Source organism: Sebastes fasciatus, chromosome 4 (assembly GCF_043250625.1).
Source record: "Sebastes fasciatus isolate fSebFas1 chromosome 4, fSebFas1.pri, whole genome shotgun sequence".
Lineage (NCBI taxonomy): Eukaryota > Metazoa > Chordata > Actinopteri > Perciformes > Sebastidae > Sebastes > Sebastes fasciatus.
Genome location: NC_133798.1, coordinates 11,013,472 through 11,034,522, shown reverse-complemented (window position 1 = coordinate 11,034,522; position 21,051 = coordinate 11,013,472). Strand labels below are relative to the sequence as shown.

Here is a 21,051-nt window from a genome sequence, read left to right as displayed (position 1 = left end):
CTCAAACACTGTCTGGTAAAATATACCAAAGACAGAAGTCTCCCTCTTTCAACCCTGACAACAGATTTGGTCGGGTATATCTAAAAGGTTATATTTAGGTAGAATCATACAGCTATGTGTGTATTTGTTTTCCATTTCTAATGTGCAGGGGTGGGAAGAAATACCTGAAATTCTTTGGATTGGCTTGACATTGGCTTATGTACCCAAAGGATTTACAAAAAATGTTCACCTCATCTCATGTAACGTCTTGCGTCAGAGTCTATGTTAACGGCTGGTCTTTGCTGTATGTGTCCTATACCTTGACAGGAACCTAAATGAGGACGGCAGGAGGGCGTGAAGGCATGCAGGAACACAGGCTCGGTCTCTGTCCTCCACCTGTGCCCGAGGAATGCGAGTGCATCCTGCCCAGCTGTGACAGCAACAGCCAAGATGGACCCTAAGCCAGTTTATGTGGACAGGTGGTTGAGGTAAAGCCATGATGACAAAGGTAGGAAATGTCTCAAGTCTCACTAGCGCAACAGAATTTTGTTTTCATCACTGCTATTGGTGATTTATTCTCGGTGAGGTCATAATGTAAAGAGTTTTAGAACTAAATCAACATGAAGAGATTAATGAAGGCACCATCTCATAATATCTAGTGTGTATACCACAACTTACTAGGGCTGTTCATTGGCAAGAATCTAGCGATATGATACAGTATGTATCATGATACTCTGGTTTTCCAATTCAATATATTGCAATACTGTTAGCAAGGCGATATATTGCAATTTATGAAAAATCTAATTTTAAGAAAACTGTCATAATATAAAAGACATAATAAAAACATAACTCGGTCAAAACCGAGTGTATGGCTGGACCGTGTCTGGTCAGTCTATGAATTTGTGGCTAAATTGCTACACAAATAGTCAGTGGTCATGTCTATAATGTTAAATCAAGCGATACATGTCCACCAGGTCCAGCGAGGACATCAGGGGACGCGCTGCTCCACTCAACTGGTCGTTCAAGCTGTGACATACCCTATCGAGGAATGTACTTGATTGGTCCCTGGTTTTCTGCTTGCCGTTTCAAACAGGAAAAAACATGGCGGCCTGCTTATAAATTTTCTCCGTCTAAACAATCCACCATCTACTTCTGAAAACATTTGAAGCGAGAAATAGGCTATGCCACTGCTGAATCTCGTTTCATTTTAGAACTATAATGTTAGTTTGACAGCTTGATCCAAGTTTCGTGAGCCGGACACGTCGCACTGGACGGGCTTATTTACATAAAGGACTGTTCCCTGCCCCTTCATTTTGAAAGAACAACGGCCAATGAGGAAACTCCAACACTCGGCCAACCAATCGTATGACTTCATCACCGACATGACTTTTGCGTTTGTAGGGCTGGCCCTCAGCGGTCAAGCCAAAAAGTCACTATGTGAAATGGCATACTATGGGGACTAACATCATCACACATAAATACAATTGGGTTCATTGGATCCACGAGAGTCTCAGCTTTACAGTCACACCCAATTTATGTAATTCCAAGACTGTTTAGGGACCCCAGTATGCAGAAATATTCAAATACACCATTTTAGAATAGGCAAAAATAACACATTTATACTGCATTGAAAAAACTGCATGGTATTTGCCCCAAACTGCATGTGATTCTCATAAAGTGGGCATGTCTGTAAATGGGAGACTTGTGGGTACCCATAGAAACTGTTTTCATTCACATATCTTGAGGTCAGAGGTCAAGGGACCCCTTTGAAAATGGCCATGCCAGTTTTTCCTCGCCAAAATTTAGCATAACTGTGTGGCAAAATTTAGCCTCCTTCGCAACATGGAAGTATGACCGTCAGCTTTTTAAGAGGTTAATTAAAAATCGATAGTGTTTTGGAGAATCGATACAGTATCACAAAACATAATATCACAATACTCATGTGTAAAGATATTAAATACACCCCTACAACTTGTGCATTTAGGAAGATTCTTTTTGAAGACAAATGAGCTCATACAACACATGACATTATTACACTGTACAAAGAGGAAATCTGACCTTCATCGTATCTTTGCTTGGACGCACTTCCTGGTAATGCACTGGGCACGCCCTCGTACAGGCCCTCTCCCACAAAGTCTGTGTAGAAAAGCATAAAAGACATGACGGCTATCCAGCTGCAGAGCTGAGCCACGCACAGCTGTCTCATCACCTGCGGGACGTGGCAGTAGCTCCTGTAGATGGCCGGCGTCATGGACCAGCATGTTCTCAGCAGGCACAACAACGGTCCAGACTTCAGCAACCTCAGCTTGCACTTCAGCAGGTAGCAGCATGAGCGCGGCACGCCGCACCTGCCGGCTTCTATCGTGCCGGCTCCCGACTCCAGTAAAGATCCGGACCCCGCCAAGCCACTGCTGGCACACGAGGGCTCCTCGGACACCTTCATCGTGATGAGCAGGCTGGAGATGAAGATGAGGATGAGAAGGGAGAAGAGGCACTCGGCCTGGCCTCCTAGGTAAACAGAGAGCAGGCCACTACTCCAGTCCAGCGCTGGTAACAAATAGCCCACGCATCCTCCCAAGCTGACCATGAAAGAAAACATGGCGAAAGCTTGGCCGCATTCCTCCTCGTCCCGGTACAGGTCCGACAAAAGCGCCTCCAGCGGTGTGAAGCACACTTGTCCACAAAAGTCAAGGAGCCCCACCCCAAGGATAAGGAAGCCCACCTGTAGCAAATGGTAGAACACAAGTTTGGTTCTTATCAGGGGTGCTTCGTAGGTAAGAATTCACCAAAATGATGACAAACAATAAACAGGTATTATACCTGGAAGGTGCGCCCACCCCAGGCCAGGCGTGCAGCCAGTACGTCAGCGTGGGGGATGATGAAAAGTGCCAGAAGGACTCCTAAAGACAGCAACCAGATGAAAGGCCGTCGTCTGCCATAACTGCTGTTGCAGTGGTCACTGGCAGAGCCAATCAGAGGGATGAATATGAGGCCAAGCACTGGACCGATACCTGTGGACAGAGTCAGGGATACACAGAAGAAGTCAGAGACAACCCTGACAAAGAATAGAATATGTTGATGATAGGGCTGTCAATCAATTACACACAAGACTCACATTTTTATCTGTTCAAAATGTACCTTAAAGGGAGATTTGTCAAGTATTTAATACTCTTATCAACATGGGAGTGGGCAAATATTCTTGTTTTATGCAAATGTATGTAGATGTTTATTACTGAAAATCAATTAACAACACAAAACAATGACAAATATTATCCAGAAACCCTCACAGGTACTGCATTTAGCATAAAAAAATATGCTCAAATCATAACATGGTAAACTGCAGCCCAACAGGCAACAACAGCTGTCAGTGTGCTGACTTGTGCTGACTTGACCATGAGTTGCCCAAAACTACATGTGATTATCATAAAGTGGGTATGTCTGTAAAGAGGAGACTCGTGGGTACCCATAGAACCCATTTTCATTCACATATCTTGAGGTCAGAGGTCGAGGGACACCTTTGAAAATCGCCATGCCAGTTTCTTCGCCAAAATTTAGGGCAAGTTTGGAGCGTTATTTAACCTCCTTTGCGACAAGCCACAAACTAAAAATCACAAGTTGCATTAATGCGTTAAAGAAATAATTGGTATTAAAACAAATTTACGCCTTAACGCATTATTGTTGACAATAATGTTTACTTTGACAGCCCTAGTTGAGGACAAACGGCAAAGAGGATGTGGACAAAGTAGAAAGACATCCTGACAACGTTTGACACAGACTGCATAAGAGGAACAAGGTAATTTCCTTCTGAAACACTAACACACTTATCAAATTGGTATGAAATCCTTAAATCACACATTGCGTTTCCACTCCAAGCAGATTTTCACAATATCCCAGGCCAAAAACACAGGTGTCGATCAAATCTCTGTTCAGATTCTATGTATGGTTGACTGTTTTCTTTTCAGCCTGCCTTCTACCGGTCCTGCTGCCCTACCAGGGAGTGAACAGCATGTGCCCCTCTGCCAACATCGCTGACTGCTGGTGATGGTTCCTACAGATGGCGAGCTGCCTGAAGGTAACCCACCCTCAGCTCATCCTCCACACGTGGTCGGGTCTGGCTAATTAGAACACACCATGGTACACGCGATGTTTCGCATACAGACACGCATGCAATATCGAAAACGACCCAATCTCGGGGATAGAGTTTGACATTTAAAAAGGAACCCTGTGGAGTTTTCATTATAGACCAGCACAATTGTGTTTAAATGGATGGTAAATGGACTTGCATTTATATAGCACCTATCTAGTTTTCCTACCACTCAAAGCGCTTTACACTACATGTCAGTATTCACCGATTCATTCACACATTCATATACTGATTGCAAGGTGCTAACCTGCCCATCAGGATCTAATCTAAATACTCATGCAGACACCGATGGCACAGCCTTCTGGAGCAATTTGGGGTTAAGTATCCTGCCCAAGGACACTTCCACATGTGAACTGGAGGAGTCGGGAATCAAACCGCCGACCTTCTATTCCATTCCAATGTTTCTCATCACTTTGTGTACGGCCATATTGTGAATTCATCTCTGTCCTCCTTCACATGGTCGTAAAACAGAAAATACAAACAATACAATGCCCATCATGACAACCCTCCCCATCTACAACTGTAAGACTTATGGTCTCACACACACTCTTTCCACCTAGTAGCTGCTCACTACTCTCTGATATACTATACATCACACACACACACACCAAAGCATGCGATTGAGGCTGTATGGAGTGAGCAGCTAGATCATGCTGATGTTCTACCAGACAATCGTAGAGAACATCATTAGATACTGAATTACAGCATGCACAGTACAGTGCAACTGAAAAGCAGGCTTGCCAGCATGCACAAACAGCTACAAAGTTAATAGGGAAGAAAGACTACGAGCCCATACAGAGCCGGTACGAGCAGGCAGTCATGAAACAAGCAATCATTGCAGATTCTCAACATCCCCTCTTCTCTGAATATGAACTTCTGCTATCAGGAAGAAGACTCTGTGTGCAAATCAAACCCCTTGAAGCTATCATGTGTTCCAGCCTCCATAAAGCTGCATTACCATTTCCACTCAACCCCTCTTTACTATAGACCCTTTTTTGTATTTTTTAGGGGGGTACAGGGAGACTTTAGTGGGAGATAGCAGGTCAACAGTATATGTCACATAGAAGTGGTGTAGATCATCTGAAAGCTGGGAAACCTGAAGATTAATTTGAGATGCAGCTCAGCACTGTGTGTCAAGTTGTAGTCGTAAATGAGAAATATAAAATTAATTAACTTTTTTATTAAAATAAAGTGTATAAGGGCTTAGAACATTATAATAGAAGTGTATGATGGCTATTCACATGCTAAATTATATCTTATAAGTTGCTACAGCAATTTTTGGGTTGATACCATTTGTTACACAGATTTGGTACTAAATTTAATCATTTCTTACCACTCGAGACTTGATAAAAATGATCAATAATCCCTCCAAAATACCACATTATGACACCAAGACCTTGAGGAACACCATAGAAAAAGCCATGCTGCGATTTGGTACTTTTGACATTTGGAGATTTCTGCAAGAATACAATTTTTCATCGATTGGATGGCCAGCAATTCTGTTCTGGAAACTGCTCAGAAACCCCCTTATTGACAGTCTACCTAGGAAAGCCATCCATCCTCTGAATGCCTTAGGTCTGTAGTTTGTGGCTATAAAGTTTCATGAGGCTGCGATTATCCTAGAGGTCACCACAGGTAATTTTATAAAGTGAGGTCAAGTTTCAAAATGGTCTCACTACAATGAAATGGCTACTATGGAGACTAACATCATCAAACATAAATACAATTGGGCTCATTGGATCCACAAGAGTCTCAGCTTTACAGTCATACCCAATTTATGCAACTACAAGACTGTTTAGGAACCTCGGTACGCAGAAACCTTTTTTTTTTTTTAAATAGGCGAAAATAACACAATTATACTGCATGTAAAAAAACTGCATGGGTTTTGCCCCAAACAGCATTATTATCATAAAGTGGGCATGTCTGTAAAGGGGAGACTCGTGGGTACCCATAGAACCAATTTACATTCATATATCTTGAGGTCAGAGGTCAAGGGACCCCTTTGAAAATGGCCATGCCAGTTTTTCCTCGCCAAAAGTTAGCCTAACTTCGGAGTGTTATTTAACCTATTTCCCAAATTGTTAGAATGTCATGGTTGGTACCGTTAGAGAAATTATCTAATAAACAGTCTCTGGTCATTCAGTTAAGAAGCAAATACCATTTATTAAGCAAATGCATTTGGGTTCATACAGCAGACAAGTCAGTGTACAAAGACCAAGAGCTCCCTCACTACATCATTCTTTATAATCTTGGTTTAGCCTTCCCCCCCTTGTAGCCCACACCTTCCACCCTGCTTCTGAGTGAAAGCATTGTCTATTGTTAAAAAGAGTTACTTGTGATTAGCTAGTTTTAGCAGAGTGCAGAGGCGAGGATGATAAGTAATGTATCTAAACTAGTACAGTCTGTGCTTTCCCAGGGTATTCAGATTTATCTGAGTACACAAATTCTACACAAAGGGACATGGTATTTTCTCTCACAGTACCAATGGATCCCTTATGTTTGATACTAGTGCCTTCACTGTAAAACTGAGCCTGCTACAGCCTCTGAAAGACAGTAAATTCGGCTGAGGGCACCGGCATCCTGAAGTAGTGGAAGAGGTTAACTCTAACGATTAATCTTGGTGCAGTTAATGCTCTGTTGCACTTTTAGCACTTTAATTCTACAGGTTTGTTTTTTTAAGCTGCCTTGCCTTGTCAGTGTCAAATCTTCCATTGTCAAATGTCTCTTATGTTGTTTTTGTGATGTTGTTTTTTTTTTATGTAAAGCAAAGCAACAGACTTTCTCCACTGGGACAATACATTTTGCTCTCCTCTCTACTCTATGCTTTCCAGCATCTGAATACAATGCAAGCTGCTTTCCAGCTCTGTTTACACACACACACACACACAAATCAGTGTGGCGTCTAACCTAACCACACAAATTCGATCCCACCCAATATAAAACGTGTCACACTCCTCAATGTGCTTAAATACAGACCTAAATATGCTTAGAGTAACAAGAGTAACTGACACCTCAGTGTTTAAAAGCATGGAGTGTCTGCTCCACCAGCAGAGAGGAAACTAGAGAAAGAAAGTAACAACTGGAGGATGAAGCAGCCAACAAATGGCTATTAGATAAAGTGGAAAGCAGCCATCTGAGAACCTGACACTACTGCTTGGGGAAATTAGCTTTAACCCTCCCAGGATACAATATCTATCTTCATTCAAATAACACTCTGGCACTCCATTATAATACAGGGAGATGAGAATTGGGTTGAGTGCCGTTTCCAGACTGGCTTACAGTGCAGGCTGTTTGGGAGGAACTCTACAATGAAATCATTTTTCTTCATATCACCAGCAGCTGTTGCAGAAACGGAGGAGGAGAAGTGTATATTGTTCTTTATACTTGAACAGTCACTTCTGTCATCCACACGGAGCCTTTTGGTTTGGTGGAATTGTATTCATCATCTGCGTAGTCACAAGACAATATCTCAAAGAGACGCCTTTAGTGAAGACCATGTGAATGCCGTTCGGGCTAGGATAATGCAACTATTCACACTGCATTCAAGTAAGTTCTCAGTTACAGTGTGCAAAATATATAGCATATGGGTGATGCTAACACACATGCTGCTAATTTGTGACTGACCCTTTTCAAGAGACAAACCTATCTGTCTTAATGTTTGCATTTAGGAAGAGTTTTAGTAAATCCTTGGAGACTATTGTTAGATTGAAAGGTCCGAGGCAACTAAAGTCACAAATACACAACCAGAGGCAAAACTGAATTATACGTTAGCCAGACATAATGGAGCGGTCATCAGCTGCACATTCTCTCTCTAGTTTGTGGTGTGTGTATCCACTTTTGCACAACGCCACAGAGCAAAATTAGCTACTTTTCACAGCTCTTCCCAGAATTCCTGGATACGATGGTTGCAAAAAAAAAAATTATATCAGTAAAATGTTTTGGATCTTTTATGTAAAAAGTGTACGCATAAGTCACCCTAGATTGGAGGCTTACAATGTTCTTTTAGTATTGAATCTGTCCCTGATTCACCTCCCCAGTACACTCATTTTTGAGGCTGTAGATTGTGGTGTGTTGGATTGCATTTTGTAAACATTTTCTTGTATTTTTCCACAAAAAAAAAAACAGCTTGCAATTCAGAGCAAAATGACACAGCACCCACAAACTCAAAGCCTCTCTTACACAGTCTCAACATGACTGGTATATTATGGATTGCATTTGGGTGGTATCATAGTTGCTTAAATTGTGTCACATTTTGTCACCAACAGGTGCCTTTCAATATTACTTTAAAGTAGCTTCTGGTAATAAAAAATGTTTCTTTGGTTCAGCAGCAGTCTGACACAACAGCAATTTAAAACTTTGAAGTTTAGCGACGGTGAGATTATGCTGGGAAAATGTCTGTGACCTCTCTGTTTAAACCGTTTCCCTCAGGACAAAACAGAAGACGAGCATTGTGGATTCAAACACATGCTGCCTGGTTGATAAATGTATTTTAAACGTTTGGCAATGAATAAATGTTTAAACTCCAGACGGATTCTCCACATCTGAAGTACTTTCAGCTGGCGAAAACAATGTTTTGTATTTTTCGGGGCGTGTGTTCCCTATGCTTTTCAGTGGCACCAATGTGCAGCCCTATTTTAAGTGTAATGTCAGAGGAGCACAGACTTAGTGGCTCATCATTCTAACCTCCTACACTTTTTACCAAGGAGTGGTGTTTTTAACAACAGGGTTACTATGCCTCTAAAGTGCTGCTACAGTGAAAACTGCTTTTGAATATCAGTATATGGCTGTCCACGTCCTGTCCTAAATGTTTCTGCCAGTTCTAGTTCCAGACTAGTCTTGCATAGCCAGAACCAATCTTGGAGCCTATTGACGACGGGTTTTGGTGTAACCAGCGGATAAAAGACTGCTTTTGTGTTACAGTCTGATTAGCAACTTGAGAGTTTGAGTTGAGAGACGACGTGTACGACCGGATTTCACAAGTAGCCAGTTTACAAGCTAATTTTAGACCATAAAAAGCTAAATCATCATCAGACGATAGGTGGTGGGTTCTGAGACATGCATTTCGACCAACGCATTCCGCCTCTTTTGCTCTCCACACGGACTGTTTACCTCCATTCAACCGAAGCCTGCTTTGACATGATTGGTCACTACTACTCGGATTACAAACGGAAACCAGAACGCTTCTGATGCCAAAATCTTGTCATTTGTGCAGATCATCCTGCTGAACAAAACGTGCAAGTATCATAAACGTGTGTTTGCCACAAAGCTTATTTTCTGCAATAATCCAAAACCAAATGGAAAAATCCCATTGGCTTTTTGTCGAAGGAACCCAGGGCACTGCTAACTTCCTGGTTGGCTTACAAAAATACGTCATCCCTGTACCTCTCTACAGTGGCTTCTCAGATGGTTCTGTGTAAACAAACCACCCGGGTCAGGTGAATGGCTTTAATGTAACCACAGCAAACAAAACATTCAGACTGATTAAAATAAAATCTCATTTCTTTTCAGCCCTTCGACAATACACTAAGTATCGTAAAGTGAATAAATGGTGCTCAAGGGCTATAACAATCTATCATTTGAAACACTCACTCATGTGGTTAATAAACAAGCCACAAAGTAGGTGATCGAACCCCAGCAGTTCAGCGGTCTATCCTTGAGAGTGTGTGCAAGCAGAAGCAAAACACGTGCACGTGCACTTGCATACACACACACACACACACACACACACACTATGAGGTAGCAAAGATGCCTGGTAACCAGATCCCACTCTTTCTTTCATACCTAGCACCATGGTCATGTAGCGCTCCTCCACTCCGGCCTCCAGCAGCAGCGGGGGCACGTATGTGATCCCAGCTGCCACGCAGATCTCCAGGCCACAGGTCAGGGAGTTCAGCAGGACGAGACGCCACTGAGACCTCCATCCAGGCATATTTACAGGGGCTGGCTCGCCTTTCCTCCCCTCTGGGATGGCCACTACTGTGGGCAGGGGAGGGGGGAGGGAGCCGGGCAAGGGGGGGAGCGTGGGGAGGCAGATGGCGCCCCAGTGGGACAAGAGGGCTGTCGGGGAGGGACAGCAGCAAAGACACGTGGATGTCTCAGATGACCTGGGGGATTCATCCTCCTCTCAGCATTCTGGATCTGGAGAGCAGGGGAAGAGGAAAGGAGAGCATTGAGAAATGGAAAGAAACTTTTAGCAACTTTTGAACAGCAAAGTTAAAGAAACGCCTGAATGTTATGCACAGCTTTGTATATAATTTGCTGCTGTTTCAGACTGTTAGAAAATGGTAGTAAGGGCCAAGTCATGCCACATTAGACAGGTCATTCCCAGGTAACTACACCTGGATGTCAGTGGCCTCAGGTGTGCATAGGGGATGTCATGCTCTCTCTAACAACCGATTTCAAAGCAAATTCCAACATATACAGCTTCAGGACAGCAGGAACAACAACAGGCGGACAGAGGAGATGAGTCAGCTGCAGCGACGTGGCGAACGCACCGAAACGTTTGCCAAGAGAACTCCTTCTCCCTCTGCTGCTTTGCTTGCCTTTATTTAAAGCAGCAGCGAGTAGAATTGGGAGCAAATATGATTTAAAAAAAGTTATTTTTATAAAACGGTCGCTATATCCTGACAGTAATGCACGAGACAGATAATCTGAAAAAAAAAAAAAAATAGGCATTACAGTAACTATTAATTAATATTTGATCAGTGCTGCCTAGTTTGACTGTTTGATCGGAGTTTGCGAGTGATTGACAGCTGCCTCCGTTGAATGAACAGCCAATAGGAACGCTCTCTCTCTGAAATGACCTGTGATTGGCCAAAGTCTCCCGTCACGGGCTAGATTTTTTAAAGCCTGAAAACAGAGCCACGACGAGGTGCAGAAGTCTAGTTATCTTTCACAACACTTGAATTACAATATGCTGAAAGGGTTATTATGGAATTTTTTTCCCAATGATGCCAAAAACATTCTGCCTACTGCCACTTTAAGTCTCAAATCACACATGGTAGAGGTTTGAAAGATCAACCTTTGAAAAAAGACATCTAATTTCCCCATCTCTCTCTTCACTATGTCTCCCTTTCCCTTCTCCATAGTAACTCTAGTATTAGTGGGAGCCTTTCCTTGGCTGACCCTGTCATTATCTGTATTATCAAGCTCTTGTAGTTTTAGTCACGTGGGCGAGTCTTCCTTCCAGGAATTTTTAGCAGATTACTACCCTTGTTCGGCTAAGAAAGTCTTTAGCACTTGAAAAGACGTGCCACTAGAAAGAAGCAGGAGCTAGATTAAGTCACACGTGAGAGGGATGATATTACACAGCATGCTAGGTTTAACGACAGAAAGCTATGTTGTGCCAGATACTGTAAAAGTGACAACAAAGTCATAGCTGTGTTGTCATGGTGATGTGTTTAAGTCAGAGGTTGAGCTGCATCCATCCACACCAAGCTTTGTGTGTGAAGACAAACAAAATGCCAAGGTGAACCACAACAACTGTGTCCTTGTTATTTTTCTGCACACTATCCCACATTGACAGACAAGTCAACCACACCTTGGAGGATAATCTTTCCAGTGACAATAGCCGACATTCTCCATTACATGCCTTATTGTCAAGATACTGTGTGTTCATCCTATCCCTGTTCTCTCTAAATCCAGTCCTGCGTTTCTGAAGCGATTATAGTCTTAAATTTTACTGATATTCGTCTGAAGGAATGAGGTGTGACTTTCATTCTAAAGACAAAACAATATATCAGGCTGCCTCCAATCTGTGTGCATTCAGATATCCGTACATGAAAAAAAGTAAAACCATTATCGTCATCATCCACCGATGAGGTGTGCGTCCTTTTAAAGCAGAGGGAAAGAGCAAGAACAGTCAGAACAGCCGCAAACACACAAACAACAAGGTGCTATATTTGCATTCGGTGTGACATTTTTCTGCCAATGCTGCCCATCTGTTCTCTCCCAGCAAACAAAATGGATGTCATCATCTCCGACAAGATGTGGTTAATCACAGGAACGTGCTCAGATCAGTAAGTGATTTAATCAGATTCCAAGGAAATGTATCTCATGGAGGTTTTTTTTTTTTAAATCACGTGCAACATACTGCACAAGCTGATAAAGGGACAAAATAGATGACATACTGTTTTCTCAAGAAACTAAAAATGGCTTGTTACAACAAGTTTGCTAGTAGTTTCTAGAAGTCATCGACTCAGGAGTTTCATGTCCTGAAAAGTCATATTTTAGCACCACTTGCACAAATCACAGTCATCAGGCATCCCAGCAACGCCCATCTCAAATCTCTTGTGCCTTTCACGTCGTTATAATCAAAAAATGTTAACTGAATGTCATCAATGATGCCATCAGAGTTCCTACAGCATTCATACATTCCCAGCTCCGTCATTAGGAGTCCTTTGATATACAGGCTCTTTGAGAATCTGAAGGACAAAGCGACAGTGTTAGCAGGCTGGACCTAGCAGGGGCCTGGGTCACTGGGAGAGAGGACCATTTCACACCCGTCAGATCCCATTCCCACCCAGCCTGGGCACACTGAAAGACACCCATCAGGGGACCAGCCTCTGCCCGAACAGCCTGTCTGGCCACTACAACCCCCTACCAACAAATTCTCAGTGTGTGTGTGTGTTCCCCCTCCCTCTCCCTCTCATCCTTATCCTTCCTCAACCCCTGAGGTCAGCTTCGTCTCTGACCTGCATTCTAAGAGCACCCTTTTGACATATCTGCCCACGACTGGTTATGCCTTATGGTTCTGAATCTCAGTGTGAATGCTTTCTATTGCAGCCCCAGCTGACTCTTTGTCAGACGTTCTCACTGAAAACAGAAGGGCCCCCAGTGGCAAGAACAGAGGAATCTGATTTGTCTACCCAAGCGGCTGCGGTTTGTTTGGACGCCTGCCCGAAATGCAAGTCAGATTCCAGGGTTTTTTAAATTGAATGGTTGCTTTAAGTCTTGACCCGAGTGGCGGTGGAAAGGCAGAGTTAAGACAGTGAGGAGGATGGAAGGACTGAGAGACGGTGGCAGGGAAACAGTGAGAGTGGTGCAGAGAAGCATTTATCAGTCCATTTATCCACCTCAAAGTCAAACATAAAAATAAAAATATGTTTGTTTGTTTTAAATATGGTGCTCTTAAGCCAATTTGTTTTGAGGTATTGGCACAAAGCGGTACAGAGCTCTCAAGCGTGTGTTTTAGGGAGGCAAGAGAGAAACGCACACGTGCTGGCAACCCACACAGTCATTCCACCACTCGCTTAATGACACCTCTGACTCTACAATGTATTCCAGTCATGCCCTTCATCGTCTTCCCAGAGCCTCGGACGCACGAACACACTGTTAGACAAGCAGCTCTCCTTGTCACCTTACGTGTTTAAACACTACATTCGGAGCCAGGCTGGTGAGGAGGGGGTGGTGGGCAGCTTTTGTCAGCTCTCCCACTGCTCCATTACCATGCCCTATTCAGCCGCAGGCCCCCCAAAAATCGGTCCTAATGACTCTGAGCGGTATTCTTACAATACAAAACAGCCTTTGTATACATTGTGCCAGGGAGAGTAATTTGATATAGTGAGGTATCAAGTCCATTTCCAAGTCTTCGATTAACGCAGTGTTCATATAGGTGGTAGGATATAGAAAGTAAGTTTGTGTGTGTGTGTGTGTGCGTGTGCGTGTGCGTGTGTGTGGTTTGGTGGACAGGGGTGGCGGGGTCTCCCAGCAGACAGCACGGTTTGGAAGAGAAGAGGGGAAGGAATTGCTCTGAGATGACATCAGAGCCACAGTCGAGGCTGTGGCTGCAGAAACCTCAGTAGGAGGGTCTGGTTGTGTGTTTGGCTCAAGCTGAATGGCTGCAGCACTCTGGCCTTCCTCCCTTTGAGATCCTGCACATTAATGGACCCGGCCGTCTGCACGGAGGGACACCACAACCAGCCTTTATACCGACTGCTTCCCTGGCTTACTTCCTGAAAACCTTTCCCCGTGGCTCTCCTTCTCTGCCGTCTCAACGACACAAAACAAGTTAAGATGGACCAACCCCTAATGAACACTGTGCTGCTTACAATGCTGCCATAATATCACCACCTCAACAGTGCCAACTTGAAATGGAGGTCATGGGAATGATGTCACACTCAGAGGGCCCCAGACAGGTTCTTTCTTGACGCAGTTGTCAACATGGCTGATGTCAGAACTGAGCAACAACATAAGCCTTAAAGCTTCAGTAGGCAACATGTTTTTGGCATCATTGGGCAAAAATTCCATAATAACCTTTCAGCATATTGTAATTCAAGTGTTCTGGGAAAAAACTCAGATCTAGCCCGTGACTAGTTCCCTCTAGTAAGCAGTGTTCCAGTGTATGTGTCCGAGGATTTTATTGTTAAGAGTGGAATGGAAGGAGTGAAGTGGTGATGTGCTGTTATTGACAAGGTTGGAGAAATAAAGTTGTTCTATGGAGCCTCTGTGTTATATTTTATTACCCTGATAAAGTATAGGCATAACCAGTGAGCAACCTCTGGGTCTGAAAAGTGAAGCCAATGTGGAAGTGTCTTAAACTTGCATTCTTTCTCATAGCCAGCAGGGGGCGACTCCTCTGGTTGCAAAAAGTCTGATTGAATAGAAGTCTATGAGAAAATGAGCCTACTTCTCACTTGATTTATTACCTCAGTAAACAATGTAAACACGAGTGTATGGTCTCAATCACTAGTTTCAAGTCTTCTTCAATACAGCATGATGTTAATTTTGTAAATTATGATCCCATTTAGAGTAAAACAGACAACCATCTATGGGCACAACATAACCCTTGGCTAGACAAACTAAAACAAAAGCTGTCTGTATGTAGTCTAACTGTTTAGCTTAGTTTTCCACATATCTTAACTTTTAGCAAATTCTTGTAAACGTATCTGCTGGCTGAGACAAAGCAGCCCCTCCTCTCTCTACCAGCGCTACCTGCAGGCAGTGAATCACGTCAGCAGAGGGAGGAGGACAGAGGACAGGAGGAAGGACTGACACTGACTGACGTCTGTGTTCTTAATTCTTCCTAAGCTTCACTCAGTATTTTGATGTCAGGGATATGGTTGATTTTAGTGACATTTTAGATTCGTTTCCACTGAGACATTAATGAGTTTATATAGTAACTTTATTGTTGTAAATATTACTGTTGCTGCTCTAGAAACATTTAGTCTACTTATATTAAAAATATTCAATTCTAATCCAGTTCTGAATTTAAAGACAACCAGACCAACATAGGAAATGTACCTATAGCTAATATGCAAACTTCAATAATATTTATTTATCGCAAGTCATATCGTCATTGAAATATTAAACAATGTTATAAAACATCACAGATTTTCCTCATATCGTGCAGGCCTACTCTCCACACCTAAAATGATCGCCTGGCCAAACAGTTAGCTGAATGCTATAGCTGAACTCAGAACTCACCAATTCCTTCTGTAATATCTCTCTAGTCTCTAATTTTTCTACTCATCTGTACGTTTATGAAGCAGATTCATAAAGCCCCGGGATACGCACAAATCTTTCTATCAATTTTAAACATTTTTAACTTGTGCAAATGCGTCTTTGCGCCAAATTTGCATCTAATCTAGTCTTCACGTTGACTTTGTATGCATTTGCAAAAAATGGTTTCACACTATCTGAACACACAGTTACACTTCAGCTCTTTTTAATGCTTACACTTCATTTCACATTTTTTTAAAGATTATTTTAGGGCTTTTTGGCATTTATTTGATTGGACAGTGGATAGACTGAAAAAGGGGAGAGAGAGGGGGGGCGACTAGCAGCAAAGAGAGGCGGATTTAAACCCAGGCTGCTGCGGTAAGGACCCAGCCTTGGTATATACTGTAGGTGCCCGCTCTACCAAGGCGCCCCTTCATTTCACATTTTGACCTGTTTGCACATGCATATTTCAGCGAGAACACTTAACATTTTCTTCAGGAAATTAGTCCTTTACTAATTTACAGCCATTTTAACAATCTTCCCACTCTCTTCCAGTCCCTCTGCCACTCTTTCTCTCCTAAGTTTATCTTTACCAGGTGTTCTACATCTTTCCATGACCTGTCATCCAGATGAGGACACCATCGGGACCTCTGGCACCATTTTTCCAAACACACCGTTTCCTTCTGTTACTCACAACTGGATAATAACATGGAACTTGTTTAACCATCTTCAATAAAAGTGTTAGTGTTTGATTTGTGTTCTGCCTCTGCTCACTTGAAAGGCAGCACTGACCGTGCTGACCCTACCCCCAAGCCTGTAATCTTAAGCCCACATCCGTCACTGTGACCCCTGACCCTGCCTTTCACCGCAAATCATGTGACCAACCTAACTAATTTCAAAGACAGCGCCAGCAGGCGGACGGCTGTCTGCTGCTAATATCCTCCTACTCTACTGTGCTGTCTAGTTATATGAAAAGCCAACCAGTCGCCAGTTATTTTAGAGTACTGTGTCTAGGAGAAGATACGATGGAAGGACATACATCTTATAATGAAGCAGGAGAGGCAACCTTGTCTTATTTCTGGAGGATCTAATGACACTCTTTGCAGTGCCAGAATGTGAAGTGCTCTTTCCATCTCAGCACATAATTAGGCCGATGACTCAGAATAAGTCCCTTAAGTTTAAAAGACCAAAAAGATGACAAAACACTAATAGTTCATGGCTCCAGAGAGGGCAATGCTATCGATATCTTCAAAAAATATTTTAGTAGGAGGATGTAATTTATGGTATAGGGGAAAATCTATTATTAAAGCAATCATTCAAGCTCAGTGATTCATTCACAACACAGGAAAATCCCCAATACTGTATAAATAGCATCTCTACACCAATGGACTCCAACCTTGAGTGGAGAAATAGTATCAGTGTTTATCTGAAGGAGACTACAGCGGATCCACACAGAAAGACTTCACACCCACACAAAAACACCCACACATATCCCACTTATCAGGTGAACATGGAGAGGAATGCAGACTAGGTTGGGCTGCCCTGGTGTGGGATTAGGGTGTGTGTGTGTGTGTGTGTGTGTGTGTGTGTGTGTGTGTGTGTGTGTCAGAGGGTGAACTGAGGGGAGCCTGCGCCTCTGTCCACACGAGAGAATGAAGCCAGCCACGGCTCAGGGAGGCCACCGTTATCATACTGGCCCATGCAAATAGCACAACAATGGAGCGCAGCAGAGTTCAGCCGTGTAGCCTCTTGTGAGTCAATGTGGCTGATAACGCGCCTCCTCACGGACCGTGGCTTTCCAGTCACTGAAAACCTATTGTGTCAAGGTGAAAGGACTAATAAGAGGGAATGCAAACGCTAATGAGTTTTCATTCAACCATGATCAGGTGTGTTTACATTTAGTTAATAGAGCAGTCACAGTTTTAATTGGGTTTAATCAACAACCAGTTAATTGCTGTAAGACGGTACTTGTGATCAACACTATGTTGTAACATGCAAACGTCAAATTTATTCATAAAGATGTAGGAAAAATGTATTTCTTATCTTATTTAAAACCTCATCTTAAGTCAGATCATTAATTTAGCCATGTTATAACTTCATGTAACATGCATCAGGGTGTTGAATCAGCCTGTTTTAGCTTATTTTTCAATAAAAAAAATTAATAAGCGAACATTCTCGTAAAATGATAAGGTCAGAACTTATTAGTTAAAAACATGGCTTAAATTAGACTTTCTATAAAAGAAGATACAGCTAACCTTTCACTACCATTCGCAGTCACAATACAGGAGGTACAGTTTCATTTCAATTCATCATGCTTGGCTGAATGACAGCAGCTAAAAATCCCAAATGCGTGGCTAAAATGTGCGTCTTTGCCATTTCAAAAGGAATGTATTAATTGTGTTTATTCTATACTGTACATTAACTATTTGCATATCTGGTCTTTCACACATTGAGGGAAGACAATGAAATGGAAAGTGTGATAAAAGCAAAATAACACAATGAGCCACAATGTGGAGTTATTTGGCAAAATGATACTCACGAGCCAAAGAAGCGAAGCTCAAAAGGTCCATCTACAGACTCGCACTGCTGAAAATTGAGCATCTAATCTATTTTAAAGGCTGCTCACACTCTTTATCCAATCGACACACTCCGCTCACTTGCAGAGCATATCTACACTGACTCTTTTGACCACCTGCTTCGACTCTACGCTCAAGAGTCTGACTCTTTTTTTATCCTGCTTCTTTTTGTGTCCCCTGTTCCCTCCTCTCTTATTTAGCCCACCTCCTTTGCATCCCTCCCATTATTCTCCCTCCCCTCCCTCTCCTCTGTGCCTCAGCCTGTAAGGTGGGAATTGGGAAAATCCCAAAGCACTTGAGGAATCCTGTCGCTTTCTGTCTGTCTGTCTGTCTGTGTCTGTCTCAAAAAATGACTCGTTTCGGCGCAAGATTTTATCTGAGAGACAAAAAGCTAAAACCGTCACCTGAAATATAGTACAAAGACACACTCACCTGTGTTGTATAATAGGAGCACAACAGGCGGTTAGGAAACAAAGAATGAACTGATATCATCTAACAACCCCACAATGAGACCACTCCCCCCATCCCTTCTCTCTCACTATCTATAACCACTCCCTAAAAGTTCTGTATTATACCCCCTGACCCAGTATCATGTCCCCCCCCCCCCTCTCTCATTACCTCCCCTCCTGCAGCCCAGTCTTAGTTAAGCTCATGCTCCTGCATGACCGCTTGTCCATGGACTGCTTTAACCCTTTTCCTGGTTCACCAGCTCAGCCAGCAGTAAGCCTATTTGAGAGACACGTACATGCACACACGCGCAGACATGCACCCAAGATTGCTCGCATGAACACACACACACCATCACTCAACCCCCGGCTAGCTGCCATGTCCGTACCCCACGCCTGGAGGCCAAGACCAACCCTCTATAGAAATGCTTTTAATTAGATAACAGTGAGAGGAAGGGAAAATGTGGAGCGAAGGGAGCTCTAAAGTGGGGTTAGTGGTGGGTGGAGGGGTGTTGAGTAATGTCATTAGACTACGACTGGCTTTAAGGAATCCCCATTTCTGGAGCCCAGAGGCAGATCAATATGAAGACAGAGTGTGCAGAATGGCTGCTGGCAGCACTTCCCCTCTGCAACAGGAGCGGCTTGCCTGGAATTGAGAGAATTCTGAAAATCCCATTTTGGAAAAAGGCAGGGCCTCACCAACTCAGCCTGGACCTCTGTGTCCTCATTTACCGAATATGTCTTTACCCCTCACATATCGTCTGTTCCGATAAATCTGGACAAGCACACACAAAACTAATAATGCCCTTCCTTTTAAATAGTTGGCAAAGATGTATTATCTCAATGGTGTGAAATTTACCCACCCCAAGTACAAATATGCATATCTCGAACACACACCCTCCTAGTAGCTTAATAATCAACTAGAAATGGAAAACACCCAAAAAAGGTTTTCATCGTGTCGGTCCAGAAGAACTGTATGGAAGTAAGAATAATGAGGTATATACTGAAAAAAACGGAGGCTCCAGCCAAAACCCCCCAAAACCTCAAGTTTCATACCAGATACAAGAGCTGCAACGATTAATCGATTAGTTGTCATTAGGGCTGTCAAAGTTAACGCAATAATAACGCGTTAACACAAATTTGTTTTAACGCCACTAATTGCTTTAACGCATTAACGCAACTTGTGATTTTTAGGTTGTAGCGAGCTCAATTTTAAAGCTACTGTGAAGATACTGACATCATATGAATCTAGAAAAACGTAAGGAATCCATTGTCCATGTCATACTACCTTGTAGTGAAGGTAGCAGTAAATAATGCTCCAAACTTGCACAAAATTTTGGCGAGGAAAAACTGGCATGGCCATTTTCAAAGGGGTCCCTTGACCTCTGAACTCAAGATATGTGAATGAAAATGGGTTCTATGGGTCCCCACGAGTCTCCCCTTTACAGATATGCCCACTTTATGATAATCACATGCAGTTTGGGGCAAGTCAACACACTGACAGCAGTTGTTGCCTGTTGGACTTGAGTTTGCCATGTTATGATTTAAGCATATTTTTTATGCTAAATGCAGTATCTGTGAGGTTTCTGAACAACATTCGTCATTATTTTGTGTTGTTAATTGATTAATAGTAATTATATACTTACATTTGCATAAAGAAAGCATATTTGTTCACTCCCATGTTGATAAGAGTATTAAATTCTTGACAAATCTCCCTTTAAGGTACATTTTGAACAGATAAAAAATTTGAGATTAACTTGTGAATAATCGCAATTAACTATGGAAAATCATGTGATTAATCACGATTAATATTTGAATCGATTGACCTATTGAACTGTTAAATTAATGGTCAACTATTTTGATAATCGAAAAAGTCAAAATTCGCAGATTCCAGGTTCTTAAATGTGAATATTTTCTGATTTTTTTACTCCTCTATGACAGTAAACTGAATATCTTTGAGTTGTGGGCAAAACAAACCATTTGAGGACGTCATCTTGGGCTTTGGGAATCATTGATTGTCATTTTTCACAATTTTATAGACCAAACAAGTAATCAAATAATGGAGAAAATAATAATAATAACAGATTATGAACGACTATGATAATAATCGTTGCAGCCCTACCAGATACTTCCTTCCCCAACCAGTGGACAGCTCTTTCTACAAATTACTCTGTTGCTACATAAAATGATACTGCACCAAAACCTGCTGTCACATATTCAACCTTCTGTGCTGCAGTGTTTCTATTGTTAACATGGTGTGTCTGCGCGCTTGACTACAGCTCTGGCTAAAGACGCATAAGCACTCTGGGCAGGCAAAGAAGGTTTTAATTCCACGGTAGCCTTTTCCACAAACCCAGCTTCTCCACTGCTGGCCAAACCCAATGCGCCCATAATAAGCTACAACACACTGCTCTCTGCTTTGATAAACCAAGGCAACCAAAAACAGTGTGTCAGAAATAGAATTCAA

At 42.6% G+C, this 21,051-nt stretch overlaps 1 protein-coding gene across 2 annotated transcripts in view; it reads right to left on the bottom strand.

The window, feature by feature from the left end:
• Positions 1 to 21,051, bottom strand: part of LOC141765728 (solute carrier family 45 member 3) — a 42,973-nt gene that overhangs the window by 8,193 nt on the left and 13,729 nt on the right. The window contains exons 1-4 of one of the 2 annotated variants that reach the window (XM_074631933.1): positions 18,102 to 18,288; positions 9,905 to 10,261; positions 2,800 to 2,990; positions 2,038 to 2,701 (exon numbers count right to left, since the gene is read on the bottom strand). In XM_074631933.1, the coding sequence (XP_074488034.1) occupies positions 2,038 to 2,701; positions 2,800 to 2,990; positions 9,905 to 10,052 (1,003 nt within the window). In that variant the 5' untranslated portion in view covers positions 10,053 to 10,261; positions 18,102 to 18,288. Of the gene's footprint in view, positions 1 to 2,037; positions 2,702 to 2,799; positions 2,991 to 9,904; positions 10,262 to 18,101; positions 18,289 to 21,051 lie in introns of those variants that run through there. The other variant, XM_074631932.1, reaches the window with a different exon arrangement.